Source organism: Denticeps clupeoides, chromosome 7 (assembly GCF_900700375.1).
Source record: "Denticeps clupeoides chromosome 7, fDenClu1.1, whole genome shotgun sequence".
Lineage (NCBI taxonomy): Eukaryota > Metazoa > Chordata > Actinopteri > Clupeiformes > Denticipitidae > Denticeps > Denticeps clupeoides.
In genome coordinates, this window is record NC_041713.1 from 15,138,569 (window position 1) to 15,154,200 (window position 15,632).

The window sequence follows — 15,632 nt, forward strand, 5'->3', positions numbered from 1 at the left end:
TCGTCTCACAGCTCAGCACTCAGTGCAGGAGCCCTGTGAGAATCTCGCACCATGGCATTCCCTGTCACCCTACACCCATCATGGCTGCACGGTCATATGGTATCAGTTCCCAGTGCCCCATTCACTACCCATAATGCACAGCCAGGTCATGTCCCTTGTGCCCGTTCAGATTCCACATCTTGCACACATAGACCTCTTTCTGAAATGTGACATGGGTGAGAATTAAGCAAGAAAACAACAACAGAAACATCCAAGCCAGGTCCACTGGCTTTGGGTGTTTTTGTTGGTCCCACCCCAACTGTTTTACAGGGGTCTTTACCACCCCCACACAATTTCCAGCTCTGAAGCACGGCTCCAATTAAAAGGTACAGTGGACCAGTGCAGCTCAGCCAATCTAACGTATCAATAAAGCTTTCACTCATTAGTGGTTCCCAGGGTGACCAGACAGAGCCACAATAGGGGAATGGGAGGAGGGGGTTATGGGAAGAAAGTTGAAAGGGTGGAAGTAGGGCAGGGATGGGGAGAGGGGAGCAGTCCTGAACAGTTATGCAAATGAGAGGGACCACAGTGGAACTCATTACAGCACTGAATGTCTGAATGAATCAGCAATGCTGCCGTAACCTATTCTCAATCTGAACCGTACACCTCTATGGGACAGGGCTGTGGTGCCTTGTACGGGTCTGTTGCTGCGAAGCATTTTGAAAAATGCTAATCACCCCTCTGACAATGTGGGCCCAAATGAATGCGAATGAATGCAGTTAGTACTTGTGACCAACCACGTCACATTTAGAGTTGCTGAATTTCCTCACACTTCAGGTAATTGCTTTTTGCACCGCCATAGATAGACTGTGCTGCCTTTGTCCTTATTACTAACGGTACTACTTACTGTGGTCAACATCACTTCTTTACACTCACTTAAAATATACGCATTCACCAGAATGCTTCAAATGTCTGCTGAACATTGGCCATTGACTGATCTCGGGATACAATCAAATTCAGCTCAGAGTCTCACGGGGGGCATCTTTTAACATCTCCCTGAAGACCTGAACCCCAGTTCACCGGAGGAAAGCTCATTAACCCCACCCACCAATGCATGCTAATGTGGAATATCTGTTTTCTTTCCCATCAAAAAGAACACCCACCAGTCGCTGATCAATTCCACAATCCCTACAGTGTACATGAGTGTGTGACAATGCAGCACAAACTGCATTTATTCCAGTGAACAGTGTGAGTTATTAGTAAATATCACTGCGGGGGCTGTTATTGTAAAAGAATGAGTCCGCTGTATCTGCATTCATTATTGGTGTCAATTAAACTATGGCCGGAGAAAAGGACACTCTCACGGTGGGGGGGACAAACACCATCTCAGTTGTGCCTGGTATGCAGCAGCCTTGCATTGGTGTCCCCATTGACGTGAGCTGGGCCATTTAAATGAGAAAGGCATCCCGATGAGAGCGGCCTACAGTAATATGGCAGCCTTTAATGGGATCCAGTCATCACTGGGGCGAGTTTCAGCCTTCGCTGGCCCCTCCATTGTCGTTCCCAGCAAGGTAGTGGCAGAACACAAAGAACAGTGGTCCAGGTTGAAGAAAAGCCTTTCAGTTCCCTGTGAGTGCTCTAGTCTCTGGGTCGGCGCTGCCGAAAATCCCTGCCTGTCCTCTCCTGTTACATGGCCCATAGAAAGGGGAGCCAAACAGCAACTTTCCCATCATTAAAGTGCCCACTTTCTCTCAAAAACTAAAACAAGCCGCAAATCAATGCTGTCAACAGGCTGTTCGCACAAAACGCCCATATTTCTCAAATAAAAATGCCACACACAGCTCCCTTTCCAGCTAAAAATTTGCACCGTAGCCATAAATCACTCAGTGCACACGACTCAGACCGTAACACAATATGTTATAAACAGGCACTACCATTTATTTGACTGCAATTAAATTTTCTTGAGCATGTGATTTCTCAGCAGCGTTATGGAGACTGCAGTGTGTGAAGGCGGAGTAGTATTGCTTATCTGGTTGATGCATATTTTGGGCTTATGGGGATATAAAAACAGGATTTGTTAATAACCATTGAGTTATACGCTATATGTCCTGCTGTTTCAGCATATAACTTGGTTGAGTGGATGTATTGTCATTGCGGTTCCCAGATCCACATGTTAGACTCTATATTGCACACTCCGACAGGTCTGGACATGTCTAAGTGTAATCTGACCACCTCCTGACAAATGAAAGGACAGTAATCCATCGCAAGATTTCCTATAATCCATTGGCTGCGGTGGAAACAACTGCAGCTGGCACCCTCACACATGAATGCTCGGCTCACAACATCTGCAAAAAGCAAAGATCAACGAATTCTACATGTTCAGAAATACAGAATCAAAAAACTGTGTGTGTGTGTGTGTGGGTTCTGAGCCCTCTGTCCTCCCCCCAACCCATACACACACTTTCCCCCCATAGTGGATAACCTCAGCGCTGTTGTGGGGTAGAATCCTATGGAACCTTTCCAGTGGCCCAGAGGATCTGCATCTTTATCATGGCGAGCTGTGCCGACAGAGGCCTGAGAATAGCAGCCATGCAGCTAAAGGATCAGTGGCAGAAGCCAATAGGCCTGTTTACTCTCCCAGCATGGCCGCTCTTGCTCTGATAGGATTACAGGTCACACCAGAAGTGAGAGCCAGGAGACCCCGCGGCCGCCTCAGAAGTGGCTTAGTGTTTCTCTTCTCGAGATGAAACACTACGGGAAGTTCTCCGCAGGAAAAACTGTAAGAAAAAAAGTGGACTGTTCTGAAAGACAAATAAACCGAGTAATCTTGTTTAATTGGAAAAACTATTTCCATGTTGGCAAGACTATTCTTGACTGAATTGGGTGAAAATAATTTAATGGTGACATTGTACCACGGGACAGCGCAGTACACCATTAACATGGGTCAGAGATGACACCGCGTCGCGACCTGGGAGGATGTAGACAATTATGCGTTTAACCGCATCTCCAATGACTGGAAAATAGTGAATGGAAATCTTGGGGAGAAAAGGTCTTGTCCTCCAGCTCATCCCCCCGCGTCTCTTCTCTGTTTATTGGTAACACATTAAGAAACAATAGTCACCACAACAATGCTGCTGCTGCAAGAAGACTTTTCCAGACCTTGCTGTGAACTCAAAGTATATGAGGCAACAACAGTGGTGGCCCATCAAACAAATTCAACAAAGCCATTTTCAATTTGTTTCAATTCGGGTTATTCAATACATTTTTACTTACAGTTTTATTTAATCCTTCTTTGAAATTATTTAGTGTCAAAATGTACAATTTTAAATTGTTTAATTCTTTTTTATTTAATTGTACTGCATTTGCAGAATAGGGATGTTCGTGGTTCCCATAACAGGTTCAGATGGGATGACAGGAGAAATTTTACTTTTACACCGATCCTTCCTGATATATCCCACATACTGGCACATGTCACTGTAATGAAATAACGAATGAGTTTATACACATTACCTGTCAGTGGCCATAATGTTATGCTTGATTGGTGTATACAGGTAAGGGACCTAATTTTCATATTTGAAGGTGATTACAGCAGCAGCATCACATCACTTTTTTTTTTTACTCAAGCAATTAAACACTGTTTCACTGTTTTGGGAATTAACCAGTGAAGAATGCATAATTGAATTTGAAAACACATGTAGTTTCCCCTGATATCAATATTGGACACCAGCTGCAAAACTCATCTGCTTTTGCCTCTGATCATCTGACATATGACTGAGCGTGACGATATTTGTGTAAATGGTTGTCAGTGGTACCTGTGAGTGTTTGTTAATAGAAATCAGACCCACTCGCCCTTTGAGTCTGGGGTCCTTTCGTTGCTCATGTCAGGCCGGTGCTATTTTTAGGGAACTGAGGTTAGTACATGATGCTATGGAGGTTGGCACTGTATTCACATGTGCGCCTTCAAAGAGCCTGCAGATCTATTTTCAGACAGAATTCAATGTCATGTGAATTGACAACATGACAGGTGACCCTTCTTGTGTGATTCATTAAGGTTTTACAAAGTTGTCACTGTGACACAATGATGGAAGATTCCACGATGGTGAAATAAATGCATGGGCTTTTCTGGAGTCTTTCATGCCTTTGTCCGCTGTGGGCTCTGTCGTATAGAACCATACAGATCGCATTACGGAGGTATGGTTTTGATGTTTTCAAAACGTTCCATTCAGACCATGTAGACGTTCAGCAGAGAAATCCACAGTGAACACACATCCGTCTGTGTCTGTGTGTATGTGTGTGTGTGTGACTGATGAGAGCCACACAGATCTACCCCTCACATACAGCTGGGATGAATTTGACTCCTATCTTCAAAAGCAGTCACTGAGTCAGTCTCTAAATCTAGGAATGAAGGATAAAGAGTAAATAAGGAAAGTATGGTGGACAGGATATGCCCATGGCCACCAGTGTCCTCGTTACCTAAACCTATTTAAATAGAGCGTCCATATTTTAAAACAAATTTTATCAATAAGATTGATATCTGTCACAACCTGAAGTGAAGTGATTGTCACATGTGATACACAGCAGCACAGCACACGGTGCACACAGTGAAATTTGTCCTGTGCATTTAACCCATCACCCTGAGTGAGCAGTGGGCAGCCATGACAGGCACCGGGGGAGCAGTGTGTGGGGACGGTGCTTCGCTCAGTGGCACCTTGGCGGATCGGGATTCGAACCGGCAACCTTCTGATTACGGGGCCCCTTGATTAACCACTAGGCCACCAAAAGTGTTGTAAACCTCCAGGCATTTCAATAAAATCAAAGTAAAGGCAGCTGCATAAAGCCGACCAGGCATTGTGCCTCAAATGCTGGAGAATGTGCTGTTGTTTGGTACCAGACAGACCTTCGCTCGGAGTCACAGGATCCTGAGGGACGACACCCACAATAGACCCAGGAATGCCACACCTCTCTTTTGTGCTGCTCCCAGTAATGCTAAAATCTATAAATAGCAGCTCGGTAATCACATCCAGTCCCGACGGGGTCCTGCACGAACCCTCAGAGACGCCGGTTTGGAGGGTGGGTTGGGTGGCTGCCTTTATTAGTGGGCTCTCTGGGCATTCTTGTGGGGAAGTGGGGCACTCTTGGCCGGGGAGATTTCATTTCATCGGAATTCAGTGGTGCCGTCTTCAGAGGGGACAGATCCGGGATGCGGTGAGGAGGGGAGGGTTTCTTTGATTAAAGAGAGCAGGCGTGAAAGAGAGAAAGAAACGTTCCTCGCTTTATATTTTTCATCAGTCAGAGCAGTGGGCTGCTGCAGGGGCAGCCGTCATGATTTGGGGGTACAAGAGGACCTTTTACTTTTGTACGTTCTTTTTATTTAACACCCCCTTAGTTTTAACAACATCCATTGTCAGGGCGGTTGCAAGGACGGGTCCGGCCAAAAGGGCTTTCTTAGGTGGGACGTGTCCCCTGCAATGGAGCTTAGAAAGAGCTCGCTGATCCAAGAGGAATATGGGGCCACGGGGACAACCCCCTCTGCCTGGTTCCTCATACTCTCTTCTATGTCCTTTTTGTGTGGCTCTTTCAAAAGACCCACAGAGACTGTTGTCCGTCTGTCCAAAACTTGGACAGTTTAAAGTTAACACACACGCTCCCGCTTCTTTATATTCACACACAGTCACCGAAAGCAAACCACTAAATAAAAAAAGAAAGCCGCTAAAGAGAAAGCCTGGATAATTACTGTTAGATTACAGACGAGTCATGTTAATAAGTGATTTAAATATCTCGATACGCAAGAGACAAAGTAATGACACCAAGAAGAATGGGGCTCTGAGAGCCGTTCTGTGGTTCCCTCTCCGCATACCTCAGCACAGAGTCTTAATGAAATTGGCTGATGGCATCCAGACCACAGTCCAATCGGAGCCGGTTGGCAGCCGCACTGAGAGGGGATGTGAATGGGAAAGGGGCGGGTCTAGCGGCTTGTCATCTGCAGCTGCCTGGACGTCTGCTGGAACTCACGCCTGGGGTCATGCGCCCTCCTCCAGAAGGCCTTTGCCGAGGAGGAGCAGCCATGTCAATGGGAAGCACTGCGAAGCCGCCAGCATGTGTTCAAAAGCCTTGCAAGGTCAACTTGGAAGAATTGATTAGGCCGCGCCAAGGAACAAGCTGTCGGCAGGTCATGTCTCAGTCGAGGGGGGCTTCACACAGATGGGTGCTGCTGCCTTGGCAGGAGTCGCTTGGACCCCCTCAAAGAAATCGCAGCCATTCACACAGTAGCTGCCAAAATCATTACGAATTTCATTTAGGAGATGAGTGTTGACAATCGAGGTGAAGATTGATGGCTGGCGTCAAAGGGTGTGAAAAAGGCGCCTCGGTTCTCTTGGCCCGCCGCAGCCACCAGAGGCACCTGCAGAGAACTCGCACCAGACTTTCACGCCGGGGAGAGCTGTAAATCACCGGGACCTGGCACACACGTGCGCGCACACACGCACTTTATCACCAACTGTCAAGCGGGGAAAAAAAGGCGAACTGAACGGTTCTGCTGCCCACCTGTCGCATTGCTATCATTCAATGAAACTTTTTACTCTTATCTGGTATGCTGAACAACGCAAATGGCAAAAATTTAAATGTATGAATTTTATAATACAATTATTGCGATGTACATTTATGGTCAATGCAGGGAAAATAGGGGCTGTAGTAGTGTAGTGGTAAGACACTTGCCTATGACATTTACAGCATATGAACCATGAAACCCAGGTTCAAATCCCACTTACTACCATTGTGTCCCTGAGCAAGACACTTAACACTAAGTTGCTCCGGGGGGGACTGTCCCTCTCAATACCGATTGTAAGTCGCTCTGGATAAGGGAGTCTGATAAATGCTGTAAAGGTAAAATCTGAGGTATAAAATAAGCTCAGCAAATGTGACGTTTTTTTAATGGTTGGGATTTGGTTTTATGTGTATGACTGTAAAAATCTATGTATAAAATGCGGCAAATATTTCACAATAATTTTTTTAAAGGTATATGGTGATAGTAGCCTAGTGGGTAAGACACTTGCCTGTGCACCAGAAGACCCAGGTTCGAACCCCACTTACAACCATTGTGTCCATGAGCAAGACACTTAAACCTAAGTTGCTCCCGGGGGGACTGTCCCTGTAACTACTGATTAGTCGCTCTGGATAAGGGCGTCTGGTAAATGCTGTAAATGTAAGTGTAAATGGCTTCATTTTCCTTACAGAGAAACTGGCATTGGCTGGGTCTAGTGGAGCACACGACCCCTTCGCCTATGGGCGGCTCCCAGATTGTGACTCCGCCCATCTTTGCCTCTGAGGGGTGGGGCGAGCCCCCACGTGACGCGGCCCACGCGGTGGTAGTTTATAAAAGCCCCTCTCCCGCTGGAAGCCGGCAGTGTAGTCTCAGCGCTGTCAGCGGGCAGGTCGATATAAAAGTTTATTAGCGTTGTTTTCGAGTAGATGCGGCGCGCGTTTATTTCCGTTCTTCCCTCTGCTGCCGTACTTTAAGCGCGCCAGAATGTTGAAAAGCTCCGGCAGGAGGACGCAGGCCGCGGTGGCGGGAGCCGCCGTCGGCTGCCTGGCGCTGCTGCTGCTGCTGCTGCTCGTCGCGCAGCTGCACAGGACGCGGGCGGACGGCGCGCAGCACGGCAGCGAGGTGGGGATGCGCTCGCTGCAGAGCCTCCGCGACGCGTCCCCCGACCAGTCGCGGGGCTTCTCCGCCTACTTCTCCAAGCTGGCGCGCTCCCGGCGCGCCGTGGAGACGCCGAACGCGTCCCCCGCGGCCGCCGACGAGCCGCCCGCCGAAGACATCGGCGCCGACGACGTCTTCATCGCCGTGAAAACCACCAAGAAGTTCCACAGGTCCAGGCTGGACCTGCTGCTGGAGACGTGGATTTCGAGGAACACGCGACAGGTAGGCGACCTTTGACCTTTCAGCATCTGTCACGTTTCTTTGTTGGGCCAACATCTGCTTGGTATTATCAGAACGTGCGTTCGTTATTGTTGGTGGGAAGAATGGGCGCGTCTGAAATCTCCCCAGGGATTTAGCTTCTTTTGTGGGTGCTACAAGCACCAGCTCCTGAAATATGGATCCTTGCTTTGCTTCACACACTGGGAATGTGATGCTGGCAAGCCGCTAAAATCTAGTTTCTGAAGGAACCCCCCTTTCCCCCCCCCCCTTCCATCTGACAGATTTAAGTCCCAGTTTTTGGGACACTTTATTTTTTTCCCCTCTCTTCCAACACCCTTCCTGCCCCATTGTTCGGGGCGTCCCAGTGAAAGAGCTGGTGCCGTGGATGCATCACAGTTGCGGCCTCAGAGCTGTCCCGTTCCAGGCCGAACAAAGCGCCTTTCTTGAAGGCCAAAGAAAAGCTTTTTCCCAGCCCCTTGTCTCCAGTTCTCCATGGGAACCAGGGGAAGCCGGAGCCGCGTTTGGGTCAAGCAGCCCGGGCGGTGGGAAAAGCTTCATTAAGGAGCTTCGGTGACGAGGACAATGTGAAAGGGAGTTTTTTTTTTTTTTTTTTTTTTCTTTTCACTTCTCGAAGTGCATGCTGAGTGTCGCAGTGTCTGAAGACGTGGACCCTGTGAAAAATGGAACTTTTTTTTTTTTTTTTTTAAACAGCCCCCTCACAAAAGCCATCTCAGGCAGAAACCCAGAGCAGTCAAAGTGATTTTACCCACCACCTCGAGTCGTCACGCATACTTCTTAATAAAAAGTCATGTTAATTTGCCTCGGGCACAATCACGGCCCCCTTTTTTTTTGTTGTTTGTGCCAGTCCCGAGTTCTTTAGAGGGACAGTGCTGTGCTGCTGGCTCGATTTTAATTTGAATGTAGCATCCTTGGCCTTAGCAACAGACCCTGGTCCCTTTGTGCATCTTCACATTGGTTGCTATGGAGACTGTCCCCGCTCATGCCCCGTCATCCGGGCTTAACCAGCATCTGACTCCCAGGTTGCTACACGGCTTTCAGGTTCCCACCGAGTTGCCTGAGCGCTTTGGCAAGAGTTTACCAGGCCAGGTGGCCCAGAGACCGAGAACAAAGGCCTCACCTCCTGCCCATTTAAACCAGGGACACCCGAGTGCAGAAAAGCCCCTTTAATTGTAGAGACGCCGTCTGGACCTGGGCCAGAGCTGCCGGGAACCGTGGACTTGTTTAGACCGTTGGTTTACCTTCGTCATGTGAACGGCAATGGTGCGCATGCAGGTGAAGGAAGTGTGTGACGCGGTCCCCCATTTATGCCTGTGGTATTCATGGTGACCCACACAAACACACACACACACACACCTTTATGTTCCAGGTGAAGTGTAGCTCGTGCTCGGGGGATGTTTACACGTAAACAGACCGAGCAGAGCTGATCTGGGCTCCAGCGGACGGGTGTGCGTGGGAAAAAGTTATTTTGTGGGAAAACTGCCCGCAGTGATTAGTACAACTTCTCGAGGTCAGATGTTACATTTAACAAAGTCTCTTGTATATTATCTAAAAAATATGTATACACATGTATACAAAGTTCATAAAACACTAAGTATTTAGTAAGCCAGTGGTTTAAGGAACCTGGTGACTGGTAGAGAACCAAGTTCTTGCTGGTCGGACAGGAAAGAGGAAAAAAGGTTGATAATGTAAATAAAAACAAAATCCAAGTAGTTCCAGTCATTCACATTTCTCACTAATTAATTTTAAAAAAGTCCCTAAATGGGGAATTTTATTGCGGTATACTAATGTTTAACATTGTCAAAAAAAAAAATGAATTATGTAGTATTAATATGTAATAAAGGATTTGGCCAATATTTGAAGCAATGACCATATTAAACCAAGACAAACTTGTTAGAAGTTCCACACATCGGTGTTATTCTGGTATGGCTGCTGGCGGTCCCCGGCTTCCGGCGTTTCTGCTAATTTCCCTTCTGGAACAATGCAGCTGCCTCCCCGGCAGCGAAGATCTGCTGGACAATGGGGGAACGGCGGCAGCATCCGGTGTCCTGTTACACTGCGCTGACCGTAGCGACCACGACTTGCAGACCCTCGTAACAACTGCACATTTACAAGGCCCCTGGTAGCTGATCCATTACAGGCCGTAAATCTCCTACGAACTCGTTTGTCTCCTTTTCCAGAACTTATTCCATGTGCGACACCGCAGGCTGTAAGTGACCGAATAAGGTTGAGCGGTGCTGGCGGGGAGAGAGAGGGGAGTTTAGCGCTCTGGATGGAAGGTGGCCGGGGTGGGGAGGGTGGGGTCGTCCCTTTTCCTTCCTGGGGAGCTGGAGACAGCCGTCCGGGCCCAGGCATCGGCGAGCTTCAACCGTCCTGCGTCACCTCTCCTCTCGGCCCTACCGGTTATCTGCGGCCCCGCTGTAAAAACCGCATCACACCACAAACCCCTTCCCCAGCCTTTCATGTGTAAAACGTACATTCATATAAAAAAAAAAAAAAGTGGTTTAGGACTCATTCTCTGCGGCTTCGTTGACGTGGTTAAAGTCTCCTTTTGATAGATTGTTTGGCTGAGGGTGAGGATGAGAGGCACCCTCGGGGGGGTGGGGGGGGTCTCTTTAGTTAACTACTGCAGCTGTATGCAAATGTGCACTGCAAACATATTTAAAATGTACCCGGCGGAGGCCTTCAGGCCGCATGAAAGGACACCTCATTGTTATGCTGAAGGGGGTGCTGGGGGGGTAAAGTGGGACCAAATGACCACACACAGATTTCAATTTACTAATCAGCAGCGCGTTTTCTCTCGCTTCACCTTCCTGCGCTCTGTCTGTGCCCGCTGGCGCCCTGGCAGCCACCACCGGCTCTGATTAGGTCGTCCATTCAGCCTTTTTTTTTTTTTTTTTTTTTTTTTTTTTAATGCCGTCTGATCCCTTTACCAACCCCAACCGCCTGCCTCTCTAAACAAACACGGCGCCGGGGGCCCCGTACATTAAAAAAACATCTGCTGGGAGTCCGTTCGGCAAACCAATCAGGCCGGGCAGCCTTCAAGGTAATAGGAATAAAGCACCGGCTTTGTGTGTGTGTGTTTTAGGTCTATAAACCTTACAAACCTCTGTTAAGATACGGATCACAAGCGAGGCCGTTTTTCGGCAGTAAAACAGTTCAGTTGGGGGAGAGTGTGTTGGCCGCCATTAAATAGAGCGCGTGTGTTTGTGCACCGGTTGCAACATGTTAAGACACGTGGCTGCGACAAAGCAACGTGCGACAGGTGTCTTCTCACCTGAGTTGAAACAGAGAAGTGAGTGGGGCCTGTCGGCCCGGCATCTGATTGTCGTGTGTGTGGGTTTTTTTTTTTTTTTTTTTTTTTTGGGATGGGGGGTGAATCGGCCCTTTTAAACTGTTCTGCTGTAGAGTGCAGCCTCGCACCTGCTCGGTCTTATCTATCACAAAGGACCCCCTAATCCCCGGCCCTATTATTTAAGTGTGTCCGCGCTTGGGGGGTGGAGGTGTGTAGTTGGGTTGAACCCAGCCACCCCCTCCATCCCCGGCTCTACTGTTAAGTTAACCAGTAGGCCTCTGTACCCCTTTGTGTCTCTCGCCCCGGCACGTCCCTGGCCGGAGGGGTGGATGGTGCCGAGTGGCGCTTCTATTCATAAAACGTCATTGCTGTGGTTCTCCGCGTCCCATTCAACACCCCGAGTTTGAGAGAGTTTACAGGATTGGTGGTTGGGGAGGTGGGGTGGGGCTGTCCGCCTCAGTCTTTGTTCTGTTTTCGGGGAGATGCTTTGAGGGTGCCAGAGCAGTTGCCATGGCGAGTTTGAAAGGCGGCACAAGAGGCCTTTATTCAGCCGGAGCCCCATTGGCTTGTTTAACTCAAGTTTTTTTTTAATCAGACTAAACGAGCTCTCTGGCGCACAAAAGACGTCCGAAGCTTTTTGTGTTCGAATCAGAATACAGCATCCGTTAAACTGATGGCGTAACATGTCTAAAGTCTGTGAAAGAGATGTCTGATCTGCCTTTTCTCTTTGTTCCTCAGACATACATCTTCACTGATGGAGAGGACGAAGAGCTGAAGAAAAAAGTTGGTAAGTTTCCGTTTTTGTGGACTTCACACATCTTTGCGGAGCAGTCCATTTAATCCCCATGAACAGTCTCGCGCTAAGCTCCTTGGGCTAGCTCTAGCAGATGCTATTAAGGAGTTTGGGGATGGCTCTCTTGCCATGGGCATGGATTTTTAGTTGAATCGAAGATGAATGTTGAGTACCTCATGTTGTTTCTGCAGGGAGCCACGCCATCAACACCAACTGCTCAGCAGCCCACAGTCGCCAAGCCCTGTCCTGCAAGATGGCTGTGGAGTACGACAAGTTCATCGAGTCAGGGAAGAAGTAAGTGCCACGTAACTAATCTTTAAACCTAATCTTAGATTAAGCGACCCTCTAGATTGAGATGTTTGGCGTGGAAAGCATTCATGCTAACAGCTATAAAACAAAATGGAGGTAATCTCTGTCGATATCAGATCCAATTTTTGATATTTTCCAAATGTTCATTTTGTATAGGGTTTATTAGGTGTAATCTGCCTTTATCTGTTAATGAGTGATTAGCTCATGGACTTCTCATTTGCACAATTCCTCGAATGTTCACTCTTTTCTTCCTCTCGTAGGTGGTTCTGCCACGTGGACGATGATAATTACGTGAATGTGAATGCTCTGGTGAAGCTTCTGTCCCACTACCCTCACACCCAGGACATGTACATTGGGAAGCCCAGCCTGGACAGGCCCATTGAGGCCACTGAGAGGCTTGGTGACAACAAAATGGTGAGTTAAGCCTAGACGTTCACCCAAGTCATGACAGTGACAGGTTGTTATATTGTAATAAAAGTCTCATCGGAGAATTCTGTGTTATTTCAGAGGCCTGTACATTTCTGGTTTGCTACTGGAGGTGCTGGTTTCTGTGTGAGCCGTGGTTTGGCTTTGAAGATGAGCCCATGGGCAAGGTAAGACAACCTTATTGGGCAATGTTATAGATAAATTAAACGTTGATGTTCAAATCCAGGCTTTAGTAGCTAAGGGTCTTCTTCCTTCTCACCAGTGGTGGCCACTTCATGAACACTGCAGAAAAGATCCGTCTCCCTGATGACTGCACCATTGGTTATATTATCGAGTCTGTGCTTGGGGTTCCTCTGACCAGGAGCAACCTCTTTCACTCTCACCTAGAGAACCTACAACAAGTGTCCAGAACAGAAATACACAAACAGGTGAGTACTTTGCATGTTTGGATGACTTTTGGCACAAGAAAGCTGTGGTGTAGATTTTTACTTAAGTTTGTGCTTGGTTCCTCGCCTGCAGGTCACACTGAGTTATGGAATGTTTGAGAACAAGAGGAATATCATCAACCTGAAAGGAGCTTTTCCAGTTGAGGAGGACCCATCCAGGTGAGAGAATTAGCTTTTACGTTTACACTTATGGCACTTAGCAGACATCATTATCCAGAGAGATTTACTATTAGCGGCTACAGGGATTGTCCCCTTGTCTTGCTCAGGGACCCAATTTTAGTAAGTGGGGTTTATAACCTGTGACTTTCTGATCTTCTGGTTCATAGGAGAGTGTTTTACTCACTAGGCTACTTCCACCCAAACTTTAATTCCCCTGAAAGTTATGCTAGAGTTTCACATGGAAAAATGAATAGAGAATTATCGTAGAATCAGTAGTAGTTAAGTAACTATCAAATCCAGTTTTTACAATGGCCACTGTCACACTCTTTCCTTTCTTTGTCCCTCAGGTTTAAGTCTGTGCACTGTTTGCTGTACCCAGACACCCCCTGGTGTCCTCCTCAGGTTGCCTTGTAGGCGACCGGCTCCATTCTTGGTATCCCCGTCCCAGTCTGCCTCGGTATCTGAAAGGCAGGGGGGACCCGTGTGGTATTGGGCCGCGAGGCTGCTGTGTTTTTGTCACAGTGACCCGTGGCCTGTTGCGATTTATCAGGGCTGCTGTGCGGCCCACCGTTTAGACATTTCCTTCCTGGCTGGAGCCTGGGCTTCCTCTACAGCCCCTGTGGTCAGAGGAGGGCAGGTGCCCTGCGCAAAGGAGCTTCAGCGTCAAAGCTTTGCAGGCAATCAATTGTGCTTTTGGTCCTAAATATTGCTTGTTTTGTATTTGCAATTCTCATAGAATGTATATTAATATATCCCAGCCTACTGCTAGCTTTACCTGCTTATTTCCTTTTATTGTGATTCCATGTAGTTTTCTTCTTGAAAATTACATGGAATTGTTTTAATGATCATTAGGTAATTTTTTTTATTTTGTAATGAATTTACTCAGGACTGTCCAATGTTTTTTTTTTTTTTTTTTTTTTCCATTTAAAATCTGAAATTGATTGAGTGGAATATTTTGGGGGAAGGTTATAATATTTGGTTCTCTACTTTCAGTTCTATTTTTGTTTTGATATCAAAAGACTTCAAAAGACTCCGGATATACTGATTGATGTGAAGTGTTTTTTTTTTGTTTGTTTTTTTGGGGGGGAAACAATGTTATTGCTAATGTTTATTTTTAATTGATTGAGCTATGGGCAGATTTGTAAATGTACTCTCAGGTTCTCAAAAATCTGTGGTATGTTGAAATTAAATGCACTTTCCCCCATTTTTAGCTGTAATTACCCTCTTATATCTAAAAGCTGTGCCGAAATTGGCAAACATAACTTCCCATCCTTAGATGTTTAGATGTTATTTAATGCAGTTGAAGTGCATTTGAAACAATCTTGGTAGATAATTAATATGATGTACTTCCACTGCTTTTCAAAGACTTTAATGAAAATTGCACAGCTTGATTTGAACTGGTTTTTGCTCTTGTGAAGTATCTTAAAAAAGCATTTTGGCTGTAAGCATTTTCTTTATGTACTTGCTGTAAACAGGTAGAACGGTTTCATTGAGGGCTTTACAAGAGCAACACTGGTGACACTGGATGCAGAGTGTGTCTCCATCTGTGTCCCCGACCCATGTTGGGTTGTACATGTACAATGTTAATCTGAAGCAGTACTTATTTAATGTGCCTTGTATGAAAAAATGTATCTGTAAATTGATATTTAGACTGAATATGGATTTGATTGATCGGACCTTTCGGCCGACTTTATTTTGTGTACTGCTCAGAATTTGTGCCGTTAGCTGCAAGTTAAACTCCAGTATCTGGATCCTTTATCTCCAATGTGCTCCTCTCAGGGATTGTGACCCTGGCGTTGTTACTGTGGGAATCCCTGTGGTACCAAAACCATTTTGCTTTTGGAAATAAAGCAGCATAATCACTGAGAAACAGTCTGTGAGCTCCTTTGCTTTTTTTTCAATGCCTTATTTATACATTCATAACAGCACACATTCTACTTAAGACAAGCCAAAAATAAAAAAAAATCTTCAAACTTACGGTCTGATGGCTAAGACATTGTTTGCGATGTTGTGGTTGTGTTGAGCCATTTAGAGAAAACAAATTCTACCCCCATGGTTTGCAGATGTTGGCTGAAGCCCAGGGTGTAAATTGCTCTGCTAATGGAGCACACTTTACAGAACGGGCCCTGTTTATTATTCTCTCAGCGCCGGGTGTGGGAAAGGATACTGTTCTAATGGTGGGGATTTTGCATGAAGGCAGAAGCGCTGCTGCAGGCACAAACGCACTTCTCTCCTCCAACCTGGCAACGTCATTCCTAACAAGTTTATAAACGCATCAAAAGATAATTA

At 46.7% G+C, this 15,632-nt stretch overlaps 1 protein-coding gene across 1 annotated transcript; it reads left to right on the forward strand.

The window, feature by feature from the left end:
* The first annotated feature begins 7,394 nt into the window (after positions 1-7,394).
* lfng (LFNG O-fucosylpeptide 3-beta-N-acetylglucosaminyltransferase) lies at positions 7,395-15,215 on the forward strand. The gene is made up of 8 exons (XM_028986522.1): positions 7,395-7,900; positions 11,949-11,997; positions 12,195-12,297; positions 12,573-12,726; positions 12,820-12,905; positions 13,001-13,166; positions 13,258-13,343; positions 13,691-15,215. Exons 1-8 carry the CDS (start codon positions 7,505-7,507, stop codon positions 13,755-13,757), a joined length of 1,107 nt encoding a protein of 368 aa, XP_028842355.1. The 5' UTR covers positions 7,395-7,504; the 3' UTR covers positions 13,758-15,215.
* Positions 15,216-15,632: the final 417 nt, after the last annotated feature.

What these genes read in the sequence shown, in the direction of transcription:
- lfng (XM_028986522.1), top strand. Translation starts at nt 7,505, where the DNA reads ATGTTGAAAAGCTCCGGCAGGAGGACGCAGGCCGCGGTGGCGGGAGCC. An exon ending in GAACAGAAATACACAAACAG is followed by an intron (nt 13,167 to 13,257) that starts GTGAGTACTTTG and finishes CCTCGCCTGCAG; the next exon opens with GTCACACTGAGTTATGGAAT. An exon ending in GTTGAGGAGGACCCATCCAG is followed by an intron (nt 13,344 to 13,690) that starts GTGAGAGAATTA and finishes TTTGTCCCTCAG; the next exon opens with GTTTAAGTCTGTGCACTGTT.